Source organism: Tiliqua scincoides, chromosome 4 (assembly GCF_035046505.1).
Source record: "Tiliqua scincoides isolate rTilSci1 chromosome 4, rTilSci1.hap2, whole genome shotgun sequence".
Taxonomy (NCBI): domain Eukaryota; kingdom Metazoa; phylum Chordata; class Lepidosauria; order Squamata; family Scincidae; genus Tiliqua; species Tiliqua scincoides.
Window position 1 is genome coordinate 46917979 of NC_089824.1, and position 14908 is coordinate 46932886.

Genomic DNA, 14908 nt, shown 5'->3' on the forward strand with positions numbered 1-14908 from the left:
GGTTTTTGCACTATAAATACTGCAGCCCTATCACATGGCATCTTATCCTAGGCCATCTGTCACAGAGGTCTGGCATTTTATGTGACTGTTGGTCAGGCAGACTTAACCCAAGTTTTTTTGGGTTTTTTTATCATGAAAAATGTCAGCAACTACAGTATTTAGCATTTTACTTTACAGTGGTCATTAAACTTGATTACTTGTAGCTCTGTTTCATGGCTGTACTTATATATATATCAGCAACGAAGCCAAAAAAACAAAAAGGGTAATCATGGCAGAACAGTCAGATACTGGAAAGTTCTTCTGGCACTGATACAGTTAATATCTTGGATTTTTGTAAGTAAGGTTTATTAATGCTGGTATAAAAATGTATTTGATATTATACAGATGGCATAAGATGTTGTGGTTACTAAGTTATTATCCAGGATAAGCTGTACTGTCAAATTCAGGGCTTAAAACTATCACAGGAGATTAAACTATTTACTAAAAAGGGGCAGAAAGATATAGGCAAAGCATCTTAGTATGCACATATTAGAAGTGTATTTACTTCCCATAAATATAATAAAGCATATCTCTCTCTTTAAGCTGAGGGATTGAAAATGTGAACTCTGGCAGGCAAGAGGAGCACATGCAGGAGTTTCTCACTTGCACCCAGGCAATTGGCTTGATTGTTTTAAGTTTTCAAAACACAGACCCAAAGCTGGCATCCATGTATGGAGGCCGTTTACACTAAAAAATGGCTGAAACTGGAGCACAGTAGTTACACCCAGATAGGTTACTGGAGTAGTTTAATGAATTTAGGAAAAATCCTGTCCACAGAATTTCCACTGAATTATGTATCAATTTTTCTGGTCTTTTGCCCCCTTGGCAAAAACTCTACTTCAGTGCTTCTCAGTGTTTGTGGTCCGCTGTATCACTTCACATGGTCCACCTATTCGAAGCACCACCAGAAGTAACTGGTGATGACATCATTGCCAGTCACTTCTGAGTTGGAAAGCCAGATGCAATGCAACAAACACCAGTAAAAGGCTCAGGATGGATTGGGGGGGGCTTTATTGAGCATGGTAAAGCATGCTTTGGAGCTCTGCCCACTGAGCTGAGTCTCCTACCGCTGTTTGTTATATCATGTTTCTAGTCTTGCTGCTGAGCAACAGGGGTCCAGTGGGTACCACCTCAAGTACCACTGGTGGTATCCGTACCACTGGTTGAGAAACATTGATCTAGCTCATGCCTAGTCTTCTATTTTCTTAAGCACTGCAGACTCCTCCTTCCTAATCTTCTCTTGACTCATTTAGTCCCCTCACCTCCATTAAGTACTCTACTGCCAAAATCACTGACCTTACTCATTGCTTTCACCCCACCCTCCCATAAATCCTTTTGCTGGCTTCCTGTGCACTTCCAAATCCAGCACAGACTTCTTGTCCTTACCTCCAGGGGCAGGAAGGAGGTGGGACCAGCGGAGCCCTGCTCCACCAGATCCTATGCTTCTCCAGTCGGGCCCAGCAAAATAGCTGGCGCAGACTGGAGGAGACCCATTGTGGGGGCCTGAACCCTTCCCCTGTGGAAACTCACTCTGGTGCGGTACCTATAGTATGCCATGGTAGCCATTTTGGCACCGCAGCTCCTCTGGGCACCAGGCATTGGGCTGCAAGCCTGCATTTCAAAGGCACCATCTAGCCTTTTCTATTCTAATAAAACTTTTAAATGATTTTTCTGATTCAAATTCCATTTGAGTTACAGTGATACAGTCACTGGTTTATGAAAGACGCATGACAAATGCCCCTCTAGTTTGATTGTGTGCTTCTCTCCCCTCCCCCTCCAATACAGCTGTTGCAATATATCTCTAGCATGTGGGGGGAAGGGGTGCAATGTAATCATGAAACTGTTGATGAACTAAGCAGTGAATTAATGCTTTTATCTGAAAGGGGATCATAGTTCTCTGTAAGAGTGAAACGATCAAGGAGATTTAAAGCTAAACTTCAAAAACTCTGATTTAGAATATATAGTTTACATTTAAGAAGCATCCTATTCAAATCACACTTACTGTGTTTAAGCGCAGAAACATGGAAAGAGCATTATGGAGGTTCTGCGTAAGTCTGCCTAAGAATTAAACATTAACTGGTGTAAATCGAAAAGCTGGTTTTAGATTTAGATACATTTAAATAAAAGCAGGCATTTACATTTATCCCTTAAAAGCTCCACATGTCTTCTGTTGTTCCTACAAACTGTTCACTGTCTAAACATTTCTCTCCTTCCTTTTGCATATCAGGGAGCTGATATAGAAGTGGATGAAAACGGCACCCTCGATTTGAGCATGAAAAAGAACCGAACCCAAGACAAGTTTATACCTCTAACTTCTTCCACTACGATGGTGCCCACTCCTTCCTCTTCCCCTTTCAAATCAGGCAGCATCCTGGTCAATGCTACCTTCTACCAGGCTCTGTGTGAAAAAGAAGGCTGGGATACACCTATCAACTACAGCAAGAGCCAGGGGAGAAAAGAGGAAGAGAAAGAGGTATCTCTTCTCATGTTGTCAATATGCAGAATAAATAAATAACACCTCTAATTTTAGATGATTTTATTTCCCAGGGGTCACTTTGAACTCTGGCAGTTAAGTCTCATGCCCAAAGATAAGAGTCACTGCAGGCTTGAAGTTGATGTGTTAATGATTATGACTTAACTGAGACCTTCTGTTAGACTCATGAATATGTTTGCTACTCAGTTAAAAGATACATGCAAAAAGGGGGTATTTCAGAATGTATGTGCTTGAAAACTTATGAAAACCACTAACATGTGCTCTAGAAAGTATTCCTTACAAAGAAGCCGGCACCCAACTTTTAGAAATCATGTGCATCGGATGCTGAGACTGAGAAAACGTTTTCGATCTCAGGTGTCAGCATGCAGTTTTCAGAAGATTATTTGGGACATTTCCTGTAAATATATTATACCCTAATACAGCCATTCTCAATGGGAGCCACATGACCCCATGGGGAGCCCTGGTATGTTTGAAGGCAATGACAGATTTAGAATTGTGAGAAAGGGATTTTATGTTTGTCTGGTTGTATCCTTGTTTGATGGGGTGGAGGCCTGGAACCTGAGAAGAGCTCCTAAGAAGCCATAGCAAAAAAAAAAAAAAAAGTTCAGAATGGCTAAGATATAGTCTTGGTACCTTACTATAAAAACTGGAAAAGTCAGCATTAGAGGTCTTTTTATGTTTGGTCACTAAGTACCTTGGGTTGAATTCTAAATGCTTGTTCCATGAATGGAAGGCAAATCATACAGTATTCTCTATTCTAACTTATTCTTGACTTACAGTTTTCAGCTCACTTTGAAATTGTATTGAGCAGTGTCGCTCTTTACGATTACTTCTTTTGCTTTGCAGAAGCAGATGAAAACTTAAAACCCTGGGATTCATTCTTAACCATCTGAACAATATGTGTTGCTGGTTCTTTTCTGTGTCTGAGCCACAGAGAATATGTGATCCTGCTGTCCTTGATAAAACATATCTAATTTCCCATTATCTTATGATGACTTTTGTTTCCAAATATCAGTCACAATGATACGATGGTGGACAACACCCTGTCTAGTGCTGAGATTTGTGAGACTTCTGAATTATTAATAGACTTCAGACTAAGCTGCATGGGATAGCTACATAGGACCTTTTCCTTTGATCCAAGTGTGCCCCAATCACACACAATGTGAGCGGTTGGTGCAAATGAAAGTACAGGAAGATGAATACAGGCAGGACATGGTGAAACCTCCACGCAATACATTCCACTGGACATTTTTCCCTCCTCCTTTCTGACACTGAAAGTGTAGCTGAGGAGGAGGCTGGGAAGGATGTAGTTGGTGGTAGGAGGGATGGGCACCCCCTGCCCCCTCACACACTTTCCATTTGCAGTGCAACCTTCCTACCTGCCTGATGCATGGCTGGGGCAGGCCTGTACTTGAAGACATGGGTCTTCTGCCATTGCATGAAGTGTGATCCAAAAGCGGTTCTCCAGTTCCATGCGCAAAGAAATGAAGCTAATATTAAAAACAGAAGCCACATCACTCCTCTGTGTTCATCACAAAGGCACTTGGAAAGAACATCAATATGCATGTCAACAGAGCACGTCAATTTGGCCTACAATAGAGATTGAATAGAAAACAAAAATGCAGCTGTGGGCCCATACCCACCCCTTCATAAATAGGACAAATATTTACATAAAGTAATTCATCATGTGTAAGAGATACTGTACTAAATTATAATTTAAAACATGGTGATTTCCTTGATTTTTGTTATGCCCTTTTCATTTATGTGTTTATTATTGACTGTTGGCAGTAGGGGGTTTGTTTGTTTGTTTTTTCATTCCTCCCCCCCTTTTTGGCCATGTTTTCCATATGAATATTGTTGCCAGAACTAAGCAAAGAGGAGGCTTATTTGGACTTGCTATTATGATGAAAAACCTGCATTGGACTTTTATAATGCCAACTGAGTGAACTTCGATAAATTAGCAGGAATCAGCAGAGTTTGTATGGATTCGTCTTCCCCTCTATCTTTGGAATAGTGCACACAAAATGGCTGCCTTGGTGATGCTGCCATGTTAGATTGTTCCCTGGGATGTTACAGCAAGTTGTTTGTGACCAGTGTTTGTAACTGTCCTTCACAGTGGCTGTTTGCTGGTGTCTCTTGTGAGCCCTTTTGGGATAGGGAGCAATTTAGTTGTTTTATTTTCTCTATAACCTACTTTGTGAACTCTTTTTGTTTGCTGAAAAGCAGTAAAGTATATACATATTCTTAATAATAATATGCTCAACAAGCCAGGTAGTGGATTAGCAGAAGCAACACCCAATGTTGATCTCATTGGGTACTCACAGCCCAATCCCATGGTTCCCAGCTCCTGGAGGCACCAAAACAGCTACTACTGTATCCTGTGGGCATGGGGAACCCGCTGGATGTCTCCTTGGAGGAAGGAAATTTTCATCCCTTTCCCTCAGGGAAAGCCCCAGGCCCTGCAATAGGGCTTTTTGCCAGCGCAGACTTGAGAACCTCCGTGTTGGCCATTTCAGCCTGACATGGAGGGTAGGATCTGGTGGAAGGAGGCCTTGTCCAGCATGCTCTTAGGTGGACATAGGGAGCATGACCAATCATAGCACAGAGTTTATTATGTTGGCATAATAGGCAAAGACACCAGGAAGTGGAAAGAATGAAGGCATTGTTTGAACCTTCCTGTGCCAGAATGTTTGCCTTTGTGGGACTTGGGTACACTATAGGAGAGGAAAACCAACTGTCTTTGGCATAATCAGGGAACCCTGTGACCCTTGCATAATGTTGTCCTTGGGCCATGTCTGAGACATATTCCAAAAAATACTAGCTATGGAGATGCATCTGTAGCACAGGCTGCAAATTGTTGGTTGTCCCTCCGCAACTGAGCTGTTTCTCTGCCGTTATCTGCTTCGTATTCACGACGGTTGCTCCGATTTGTTGGCTATTTGTTGAAAATATTGTGTCCCTCACATGCTGTGGAATGGGCTGTCCAGATGTCCTTTAAAAAATCCTAAATTTGGAAAGGCTCATACTCCCTCCAAGAGGAAAGTACCGAGATATAACCAGACCTGTCAGTTCAGTTCAATTGTCAGTTCTCCAAAGATTTCAGGGCTTAAAACATTTAAAGTGCCAGATGCTATTATCTGTTATTTGTGTTGTCATTATGTTCTGGTCTTTGCAGGAATCAATATAAACTTCCATCTGTACATTAATGGAATTTAATTCCTTTAATTTTTTCCCTGTGTGCACATAGAAATAGACATGCTGGCCAGAGTCCAAAGAACTATGCAAATGGTTGAGTTTCCCATACAGTCATCTCCTACCTTCCTATGCACATTGGAAACTAAGGGATAGTCCAAAATACCTAATGAAATGGAATCAGCATGTGGACTTGATGGTTAAAGAAAACAAGTAAAAAAATCCCACTAGACTATGCAAGCCCTTTGGCTCAACCTATTTTAGCACAGTGGATCAGGCAGTGGCAAGTGGCAATCCTTTACACGCATCCTGAGCAAGTCCCATTATACCTGATTACTTACTTCTGTGGTAGTCATGGATAGAATTACAGTGTTAGGCTGAGGACTGATTCATACATACATGTTCACCATCAACATCATGCGATACTGAATTGTGAACTCATTCCTCTTGTGTTAAAGAGGTATGACAAAAGCTCTGGCTACGGGATTGGTCAGTAATGACTGGTTTCCACATGGAAGTTATTTGATCTTACAGTCATTGAGTGTGGAATATGCAGTTTGCTGTTCCCCACCCCCCTCCAGGGAGTAAAAATATCAAATCAGGCAAGGAGATTTATTTGACCAAGCTCTGTTGGCACTGTGATATTTAAGCTGAATTACACAGAACTCTTCCTTAGGTAGGATGGAAAGGTTTATAGATTTTGGCTGGATACAGAAAGTGTGATTGGTTACAAATGCAAATTGTTTTGTTTTGATTTTTACTGTTGAACAATTCATGCAAAGAGGCAATTGGAGCACATGCACATGGAAAAATTGGAGAAATATTGTTCTGATGTAACAGGATCTACCATTTCTGTCTTTATTTTTTCTTATCCTTAAAAAAGATCTTGTATGAATCAATCATATGCAATACAACTCTTTCTTTCTTTTAGACTGTGAGCCCTTTGGGGAAAGGGAACCATTTATTGATTTATTTTACTATGTAAACCACTTTGTAAACTACTCCTGTTGAAAAGCAGTATATAAATATTCTTAGGGCGCAATCCTAATGGCTTGGGTTGGCACAAGTCCCTTCCGCCAGCCCGGAAGTGTCACAAAAGTGCTGTGAGGCACTCCCAACACTCAGGAGTCGGGAGGCCAACACACAGACTTGTGTCAGCGTCTGGCTGACTCATGTCAATGGTGAAATGGTGGAATGGTGAGTTCACACCAGCTGAATCAGGCTGGTGTTGGGGTTTGGGGAGAGCAGGGGGAGTGTGGTCGGCAGGCGGGCCTGTGAGCAGGCCGGAACTGGGCAGGAGTGGAGCCAGGGTCCAGCACTTAAGCCAGATCCTAATTCCACTCCTGGGTGACTCAGCACAGTGCCAGGCTGCTTGGATTTGTGCCACCAAGATCCAAGTAGCCCAATTGGGCTGCTGCCACTTTACCTAAGGTAAGGGGAAGTGATTCTCCTTGCCCCAGGCTGAGCGACAGGCAGCCCCAACCCTGCACTGGATATGGGGCAGGCCAGCTGACCTGACTGCTCCAGAGTGGGTTAGGATTGGGCTGTTAATAATAATAACGTACTATATACTTGTATAAGCCCAAGTGAGTGTGTCTAAGATTACAGCCTAGATCTCCTTGGTTTCAGCAGTGCCCGTTTCTTCTCTGAATCACCTGAATTATTTTTTTTTTTTTGTAGTCAGCACAGAATCAAAGATAGCAACATCTGGGAATAACATTTTCATCTGATATTTCAGAAAGATCCTGTGAACTGCCCAGAAAATCTGGAGGAGAAAAAATTATCGGGAGATGTCTCTGCCCCTAGTCCAAAACACAAACTCCATTCAAGAGATCTCAAAAAGGAATTGATCACGTGAGTCACAAAACAATGTTTTTTTCCCTCCTTTTCTATAGACTTCTCAAAGCTATGTACTGTTCGTTTTTCAGACTGCAGAATAAGTGGACCTCATAGATTTTTTTTTTCTTTTTTTACAGCAGAACAATACTTATGGTGTCTTCCTATTTGGTGCTTATGTTAAAATCTCAGGGTCTATCTGCACAAATACATTTCTTTGCTTTTTGTCCCATTGCATGTGCTAAGATGCATATGATATGATCACCTGATAAGCAAGGCACAATGGCAGCTTGCTAAGGGTTGGGTTATGCTTCAGGTAGGTTGGGCAAGTAGCTGTACCTGAAATCAATCTACAGACAGTACTGTATGTACTGCAAAATTCCACAAGACCACAGAAAAGGCTTAGGGCGGAATCCTAACCTATGCCAGTACAACCAGTGGCCTGTGCTGTATCCAGCCCAGGTTAGGAGGCTGCTGGAAGTCACCTTGGGGCTCAACTGTTAGTTTGGATTGGGCTGTTAGAGAGTTTTGCTGGCTGCAGATTTAGGTTTCCTGAGTAACTTGGCTTTTGTTTTTCAGCAAAAACCATATTTCTAGACCTTATGGCTGCTGAGGTATGCTGGAAATGTTGCAGAACTTCTTGCTGAAAAATTTCAAGGCTTAGAAGCTATTGAATAATATTTCTCATGATTGGGGACTTGGCTTCAGCCTTGAGATTTCCCCACTTGATGGTTAGCAACTTAAGAATAAATTCTGCAAAACGATAAAACCAAATGCAAAATGGGAGACAAGCAGAGTAAATGATACAGATTTCCTCCATTTTCAACTGTAAACAAGGCATAGTGTGCAACTTTTTATGAATCAGGACAGGCTAGGTGCAGAATTTTAATTTTTTTAGTATGGTAATTTTGTAATCTGTTTGCTGTATGGCCATAATAATACTTGCATCCCTTATGGTGCAATCCAGAGGGTGCCCTGAGCCAACACAAATCCCTTGTGCCAGCTCACCGTTGTGACAGTGCTGTAAAGCACTTTCGTGCTGACGTATGAGAGGGAGGCCAGCGCACAGGCATGCGCCCGCCTCCGGAGGCCGAATCAGGCCCTGTTATACTGGTGGATAGGTAAGTATGTGCCGGCCTTGGGGGTCTGGGGAGGGCAGGGAGGAGGCATTTTGGGGTCTTATGCCAGATCCTACCCTGTTCCCGGGCAGACTGGGCCAGCCCCAGGCTGCTCAGATTTGCGCCATCCATTTAGGTGGTGTGGATCCAAGTAGCCCCATTGGGGCTACTGCGGTGTTACCCAAGGTAAGGGGAAGTATTTCCCCTTGCTCCGGTCTGGCCTACAGTCAGCTCCAAACTTGTGCTGGATACAAGTTTGTATCCACCGGCCTGCCTGTTCCAGTGCAAGTTAGGATTGCGCTGCCCGCGTTGTTAATAAGGTCAGCCTCAAGTTTAAACAAATGACACACCTTGTACACTCAGAAATCACTATATAAATCTTAAGTTTTGTTCTTATTATCTCTCTCATTTTGCTCATTTTTAGATTGTGAGTTAGGGTAGAACTTCTCTTTCCTTGTCAAGTGGCCTGAACATTGATGGTTCCCTGTACGCTAACAATAATATTCACAGCTAAACTCTCTAATGAAGTCTGATATTTTGCCATCTGAACCAAGTTAAATTGCATCCAGATAATACCATCCCCATGGGCCAAATTTGCTTTGTCGCGCATGCTTCAATTCAGGTGTCAAAGCCACTTGCCATAACCTACATCAGGGGTGTCCAAACATTTTGGCAGGAGGGCCACATCATCTCTCTGACACTGTGTCGGGGCCAGGAAAAAAAGAATTAATTTACAATTTGAATAAATTTACGTAAACGAATATATTAGAGATGGAACTTGTGTGAATGAATGAAGGTCTTACAGTAGCTCAAGGCCTATAAAAGGCTTTGCACAAAGCTAGGCCAGCCTTTCCTTCACTGCCACTGCTGCATCACAGACATAAAACAGCAAGTAGTGGAGGGAGCCCTCGTCCCACAGCTCAAGTGAGAGATTGAACAGTCTCTCTTTTACTGAGATGCCAGCACGGGCTCCAGCAAGTCTTTGGAGGGCCAGAGGTTCATTGAAGACAGGGGGCTCCCCGAGGGCCTGATTGAAAGGCCCCGAGGGCCGCAAGTGGCCCCCGGGCCGGGGTTTGGGCACCCCTGACCTACATCATGAGCTTCATCAATTTGGGGTTTGCTTTTTCCCCTTTTAAGAACAAAATGGTTGATAAAGTTAATTGGAGAGAAAAAAGCAATAATATTTTCTGCAAATGACTTTTTAAAGATCTATAGCTACATGATCCTAACTCCCAGAATTTACACAACCATTTACCAACTTAATAACCGAGCATAATTTCTTCTGCCTATATTTACAATAGCTACTTGCCTTCTTGTATGGCATTCTCAAGCATCCGTAATCCTTGCTTGGCACACTGCATGCTGATGTGACTCCTCAAATGTGCTTGGCCACACATTTTAATGCAGAAAACACTTAAGAATTGCTTTCTGGGGAGTCAAAAGGTAAAACTGAGGGCAAGGAACATTTACTAATTATTCGCTGGCAGAATGGGTCGTTAGTGAGCAATACAAATGGCTCCATCCTGAGGAAGTACTGACAATGACATCGCAATTGTCAAGAAAAATTCTACCTCTGAAGCTCAATTACAATGAACTTTCTTCATTATAAATATAGATTGCATATTTTGAAATATTAATAGTCTCACCAATGATTATATTATACTGAAGCAGCTGTGGGAGCCGGAATTAAAGAAGTTGTCTAAATGATATGCCGCTACTTTAAAAAGAATATTGCATGTTCTGGACCTATTTTTAAAATATTGTTTTCAGTTGCATGCAAGAAGAGAAGGTGGGGGTGGTAACTGCAAGAAGGATCCTGCTTCAGAAGAAGAAACGTGAAAGAGTTGCTTGGGGTTCAAATCCCTTGAGGTGGGAGAAAAGAGTGATAAGGAAATAAAGGCTGCAATTCTTACCTCACTTTCCTGGAAGTAAGACCCATTGAACACAATTGGACTTACTTCTGAGTAGACCTGCTTAGGCTTGTGCCCCAAAACATGTTGCTTTCTGCACTTCTCATTTTTGAAAAGAAAAAAAAAATACCTGAAATCTGTGAAAAAATAAAACTGTTTTGTTTTTAATGATTTGGTATTTATTTTATTTGGTATTTAAGTGGGGGGGGGGTGCATGGGTAATGACTGTGGCTGCATCTGCTGACACAGTGCCACCTATATCACCTGCCTAGTCCACTTTTAAAGAGATTCTAATGCCTAATTGTACTATAAATTTTGAATCAAAACCCCTAACATTGTTTTCTGCACTTCTAACTTTGGGAGGACACCAAAATCTGTGGAAAATAAAACCACTTTCTCCTACTTCCACTAATAGATTACACAAAGAGGGGTCTGGCAACTTGAGACCAAGATATATGGCTTTAAATGCAGAGAGCAATCTCACACTCCTTGGAATTTTTCAGGACATGAAAGGGAAACTAAGCTCATTAGTGGAAAGCATGTAGAAAACTGGAATAGTCCAACAGTTACACTGCAGACTGCAGGGATGTTTAGCAAATGTAAAGTCTCCTCAAGGTAAAGGGACATTTGTCCCCATGTCCTAGAGAAAACCCCAGCTGTCCCAGGGAAAGCCCCAGCTGCCACTATTGATTAACTTGGGCCTGTGCCATCAATATTGTGGCGGATCAGATCTGGAAAGGGGGCTGGAATACAGCGTGTGCCATCTCCGTCAATCCCACCCCCCTTCTGGGCCTGATCCTGTCCCTGTGTTAAAAAGCAGCATCTCTTTTTGCAGCCGTTTCCATGAATACACTGTGATGGAGGTGGGGGCGACTACTTACCTATGACATTCATCTGTTTATTACACAGTTGAAAAAGAGAGATGCATTACAGCTATATGTGTGAAGGCTGAAATTTTCTTTCACAGCATTTCCTTCATCATATTTTCCTAGGTGTCCAACACCAGGATGTGATGGCAGCGGCCATGTGACAGGAAACTATGCATCACACCGCAGGTAAAAAGAAAATGTGAGAACAACTAATAAAGTGCAAGACACACTTTGATGCTTGAGCTTCATGGCTAGGATATGAAATATCTTGTTCGTTCATGTGCTTGTTTTATTTGCACAGCATGGTGCTTTATGAGGAACCAGGTCCTAGGCCCAAGTGGCTTACAGACTGAAACTGACACAAGGGAATACAGGAGAGGCAAGAATAAAGTGGGACACAATGTAGGAGAATTTTATTGTCACATACTTAGTTAGAACAAGGCAGCAACTTTCAATGTTTTTCTTCTCATGATGCACTGACCCCTATGGTCTTCACTCTTGAGATGACACTTCCGGCTTCCAGAAGATTCCTCCAAGTTCTGCGGTTCTGTTTCTTGGGCAACTGTCTGTAGTATCAAATTGTTTTTCTCTCTTCCTCTGCCGACTCTGCCCCAAGTACAGACAATTGCCCCAAAAACAGAGCCAAGGAACCTGGAAGAATTTTCAGCAATTTTCAACCACTGTGCTCCAAACTCTCCCAGCACAACTGCAAACCTTTCATGGTACATCATTGTACAGTGGCACACTGTTTTGCCAAATTCCCAGTCTAATCTTCACGTGAAGAAGCTGTGCCCAATTTAAACTAATTACCTACCCTTTGTTCCCCAACAGTGGCACTAGTTCTGCACTGCAGCAATGCACCCTACCACCAGGGTAGCTTACCTGTTCAACCTGCAGAGGCCCCTCTTTCCTCCCTTCTCCTGCCATCAGCTTCTCCAGCTACCACAGCAACACCTTGGTCCTCAGCAGGTCTTGGGCATGGCAGCCACACACCAGTCTCCAGCAGTCCCTGTTCCAGAAATCCTCAAAAGTCCATTCACCCATCTGTCTATCAGTCAACCAATCAGTTAGCAGGTCCATCAATCAGTCCTCACTCCTTCTTTTTACTCCCTCAGTCTTCCAAGCTCCTTCCTTCTACATCCACCCAATCTCACTGCTCCAGGAGCTGCTTTTATCCTTGTAATGACCTGGCCGCCTCTAGTGGCTACAGCTGTGCAGCACATTCAGTGCTCAACACCTAGCTTTTAACCCCATGCTTGTCTGCCAGAGCAAAGGGCCTCTTTGCCAGAGCAAAGGGCCTCTATTCTCAAGGGATCTTGCACATTTCCATTACACACACAGGTTGAAAATTGCTGGAACAGGGATGGGCACTAGAAAGATGGGCCAAAGTTGGCATGGAAAAGTAGGGTTTGAGGAGAAATATAAACAAGTGAGGAGGGCTCATGGAGCATCATGGAGAGCTTCTGGGAGGCACTTTCAGACATAATGGGTAGCAATAAAAAAGTGGCATTTGAGAATGCCTCTGTCTCTTTCCTCAAGAGGGCAGCAATGAGTTTGTTGCTTAGATCTGCTAGTTCTGATTTATTATAAGCAATTATCTTTTGATCTGCTTTTTATTTAATTATTTAATTGTGTTTCTGGAATGCAGTTTTGTTGTTGTTCTCGCATATTCAATGAACCCTGTTTCTCTGTTCTTTTTTTTTTAGTGTTTCTGGTTGTCCGTTAGCTGACAAGACGTTAAAATCATTGATGGCTGCCAACTCTCAAGAGCTTAAGTGAGTATTAGTACCAAAGGAGGGGAGAATTGATCACTGTTCTTTTTATGTTGCTTGCTTCCAAACTTGATTGTTTAGCAACAAGAACCAGTAAGGTGATCTGTATTTAGCTCAAATATACACTTGAGTAGAATTCTTGAAGTAGGGCTCATGTGGGTTTGGAGATGGGAGACCATCAGAATCCATATTTCTGCCAAGTGCACATTTCATGTGTCTCTTTTTGAGGGTGACACTGCTGCTGCATAAGACATCGTTCCCCGCCCCATACTGGAGGCGAGAGAGGAGATACCCTGTAGTTGTCAGTGCTCAGCATAACTTGTGAGATGGAATGGGGGATGTTTCAGGGTCCTGTTTTGGGATATGGTTTGCTCTCTCTAGTGAGTCTCTCTCCCTTGTTTAGTTGTGCATTGCCTTCTCCTTTCAGTTCCAGTTGCAGCAGTGGAGCTGAGGCATTCAGTGTGTGTTGTGTCTCAAGAGTCCTAGCAGGGGGATACCTGTACAGATTCTAAGGAGTGTTTATCAGTTGCCTTTGTTCTCCTTGGCAGCTAGTTGCCTATGCAAAGTGCCCTTTCAGCAACCAACCCATCACAAAAGTTCCAACATGTATGTTCTTATCAGTGGCAAGTGATGGGGTAAGGTGAAAAGCAAGAAATGACTGCTGCCTCTGAGCTTTAACTTACGTACAAGAAGGACAGCCCCATCCCTTACCAGCCAAACCTGGGCCTGGCTCATGTAGTTCTGTGCAGACATTGGCCCATGCAGAATGGCCAGTAGTGCCACATATGGGACATCTCAGATGACACTCAGTGGTAGCGGCCGTATACTGCTTTCTGCTCCACCTTACTGGTGGTCACTGGTGACTGTAATTACATAGACAAGGGAAAAGCCTGACATAGAGTGCAATCCTTTGCATGTCTACTTAGAAGTAGGTCTCACTGTGTCCAATGAGGCTTACTCCCAGGAAAGTACTATAGGGTTGCAACCATAGTACAGTACTTTTTGTCATATAATGTTTCCGAATTTCCTTGCTGGAGCTTATATACTCCAGATGCTGTGGCATGATCAGAATCTTGTCTTCTGATAGGGTGTGGAAAATGAAGGGGGTGAAAGCAGTCATCTTGGCCTTGTGCTTTTGAACACATGTTAATGTGCACACATGAGGGAAAATTATTTCATGTGCTGGGATCCTGTGCAGTAGCACAACTCAATGGTTTAGTGGGGGGTAGGGAATGCAAATGGAGGCATGCGTCAAAGGTGTAACCACAAACATTTATTGTGGGGATAATTTAGCAATGATAGGAAAGGGGAATCAAAATTAAGGATTTCAATTATTTTAGCCATTCGTATAGCTTGGTCCTAAACCTACAGCTTGATCCTAAACCTGTGTGCACTGTAAAGAGAAGGAAGCAGAAATCTTTAAATGGGAGGGGGGGAGAAGGGGATGTAGGGAAATTAGGTAGTTACCCAGGGGAAAGAGGAGCTGTAAAACTGGGGGTTTGACATAGTGGAAATTGGGGGAATGCCTCATACACACACACACTCACATAAAAGTGAAAACTAATAGATACCCTATGCGTGTCAGCAATTTGACAACACAAGAGCCAAACAGGAATAGAGGGGACTTGGCAAGATTGCACCAAGGACCAAGAATGCCAGTCCATTTTGGCTCTGAGGA

The 14908-nt window shown here is 42.9% G+C and overlaps 1 protein-coding gene across 1 annotated transcript in view; it reads left to right on the forward strand.

Annotated features, from left to right (window-relative positions):
- ST18 (ST18 C2H2C-type zinc finger transcription factor) overlaps window positions 1-14908 on the forward strand; it is a 155884-nt gene that overhangs the window by 124876 nt on the left and 16100 nt on the right. The window contains exons 11-14 of the mRNA XM_066625063.1: window positions 2267-2512; window positions 7464-7579; window positions 11582-11644; window positions 13165-13233. Coding sequence (XP_066481160.1) covers window positions 2267-2512; window positions 7464-7579; window positions 11582-11644; window positions 13165-13233 — 494 coding nt within the window. The remainder of the gene's footprint in view (window positions 1-2266; window positions 2513-7463; window positions 7580-11581; window positions 11645-13164; window positions 13234-14908) is intronic.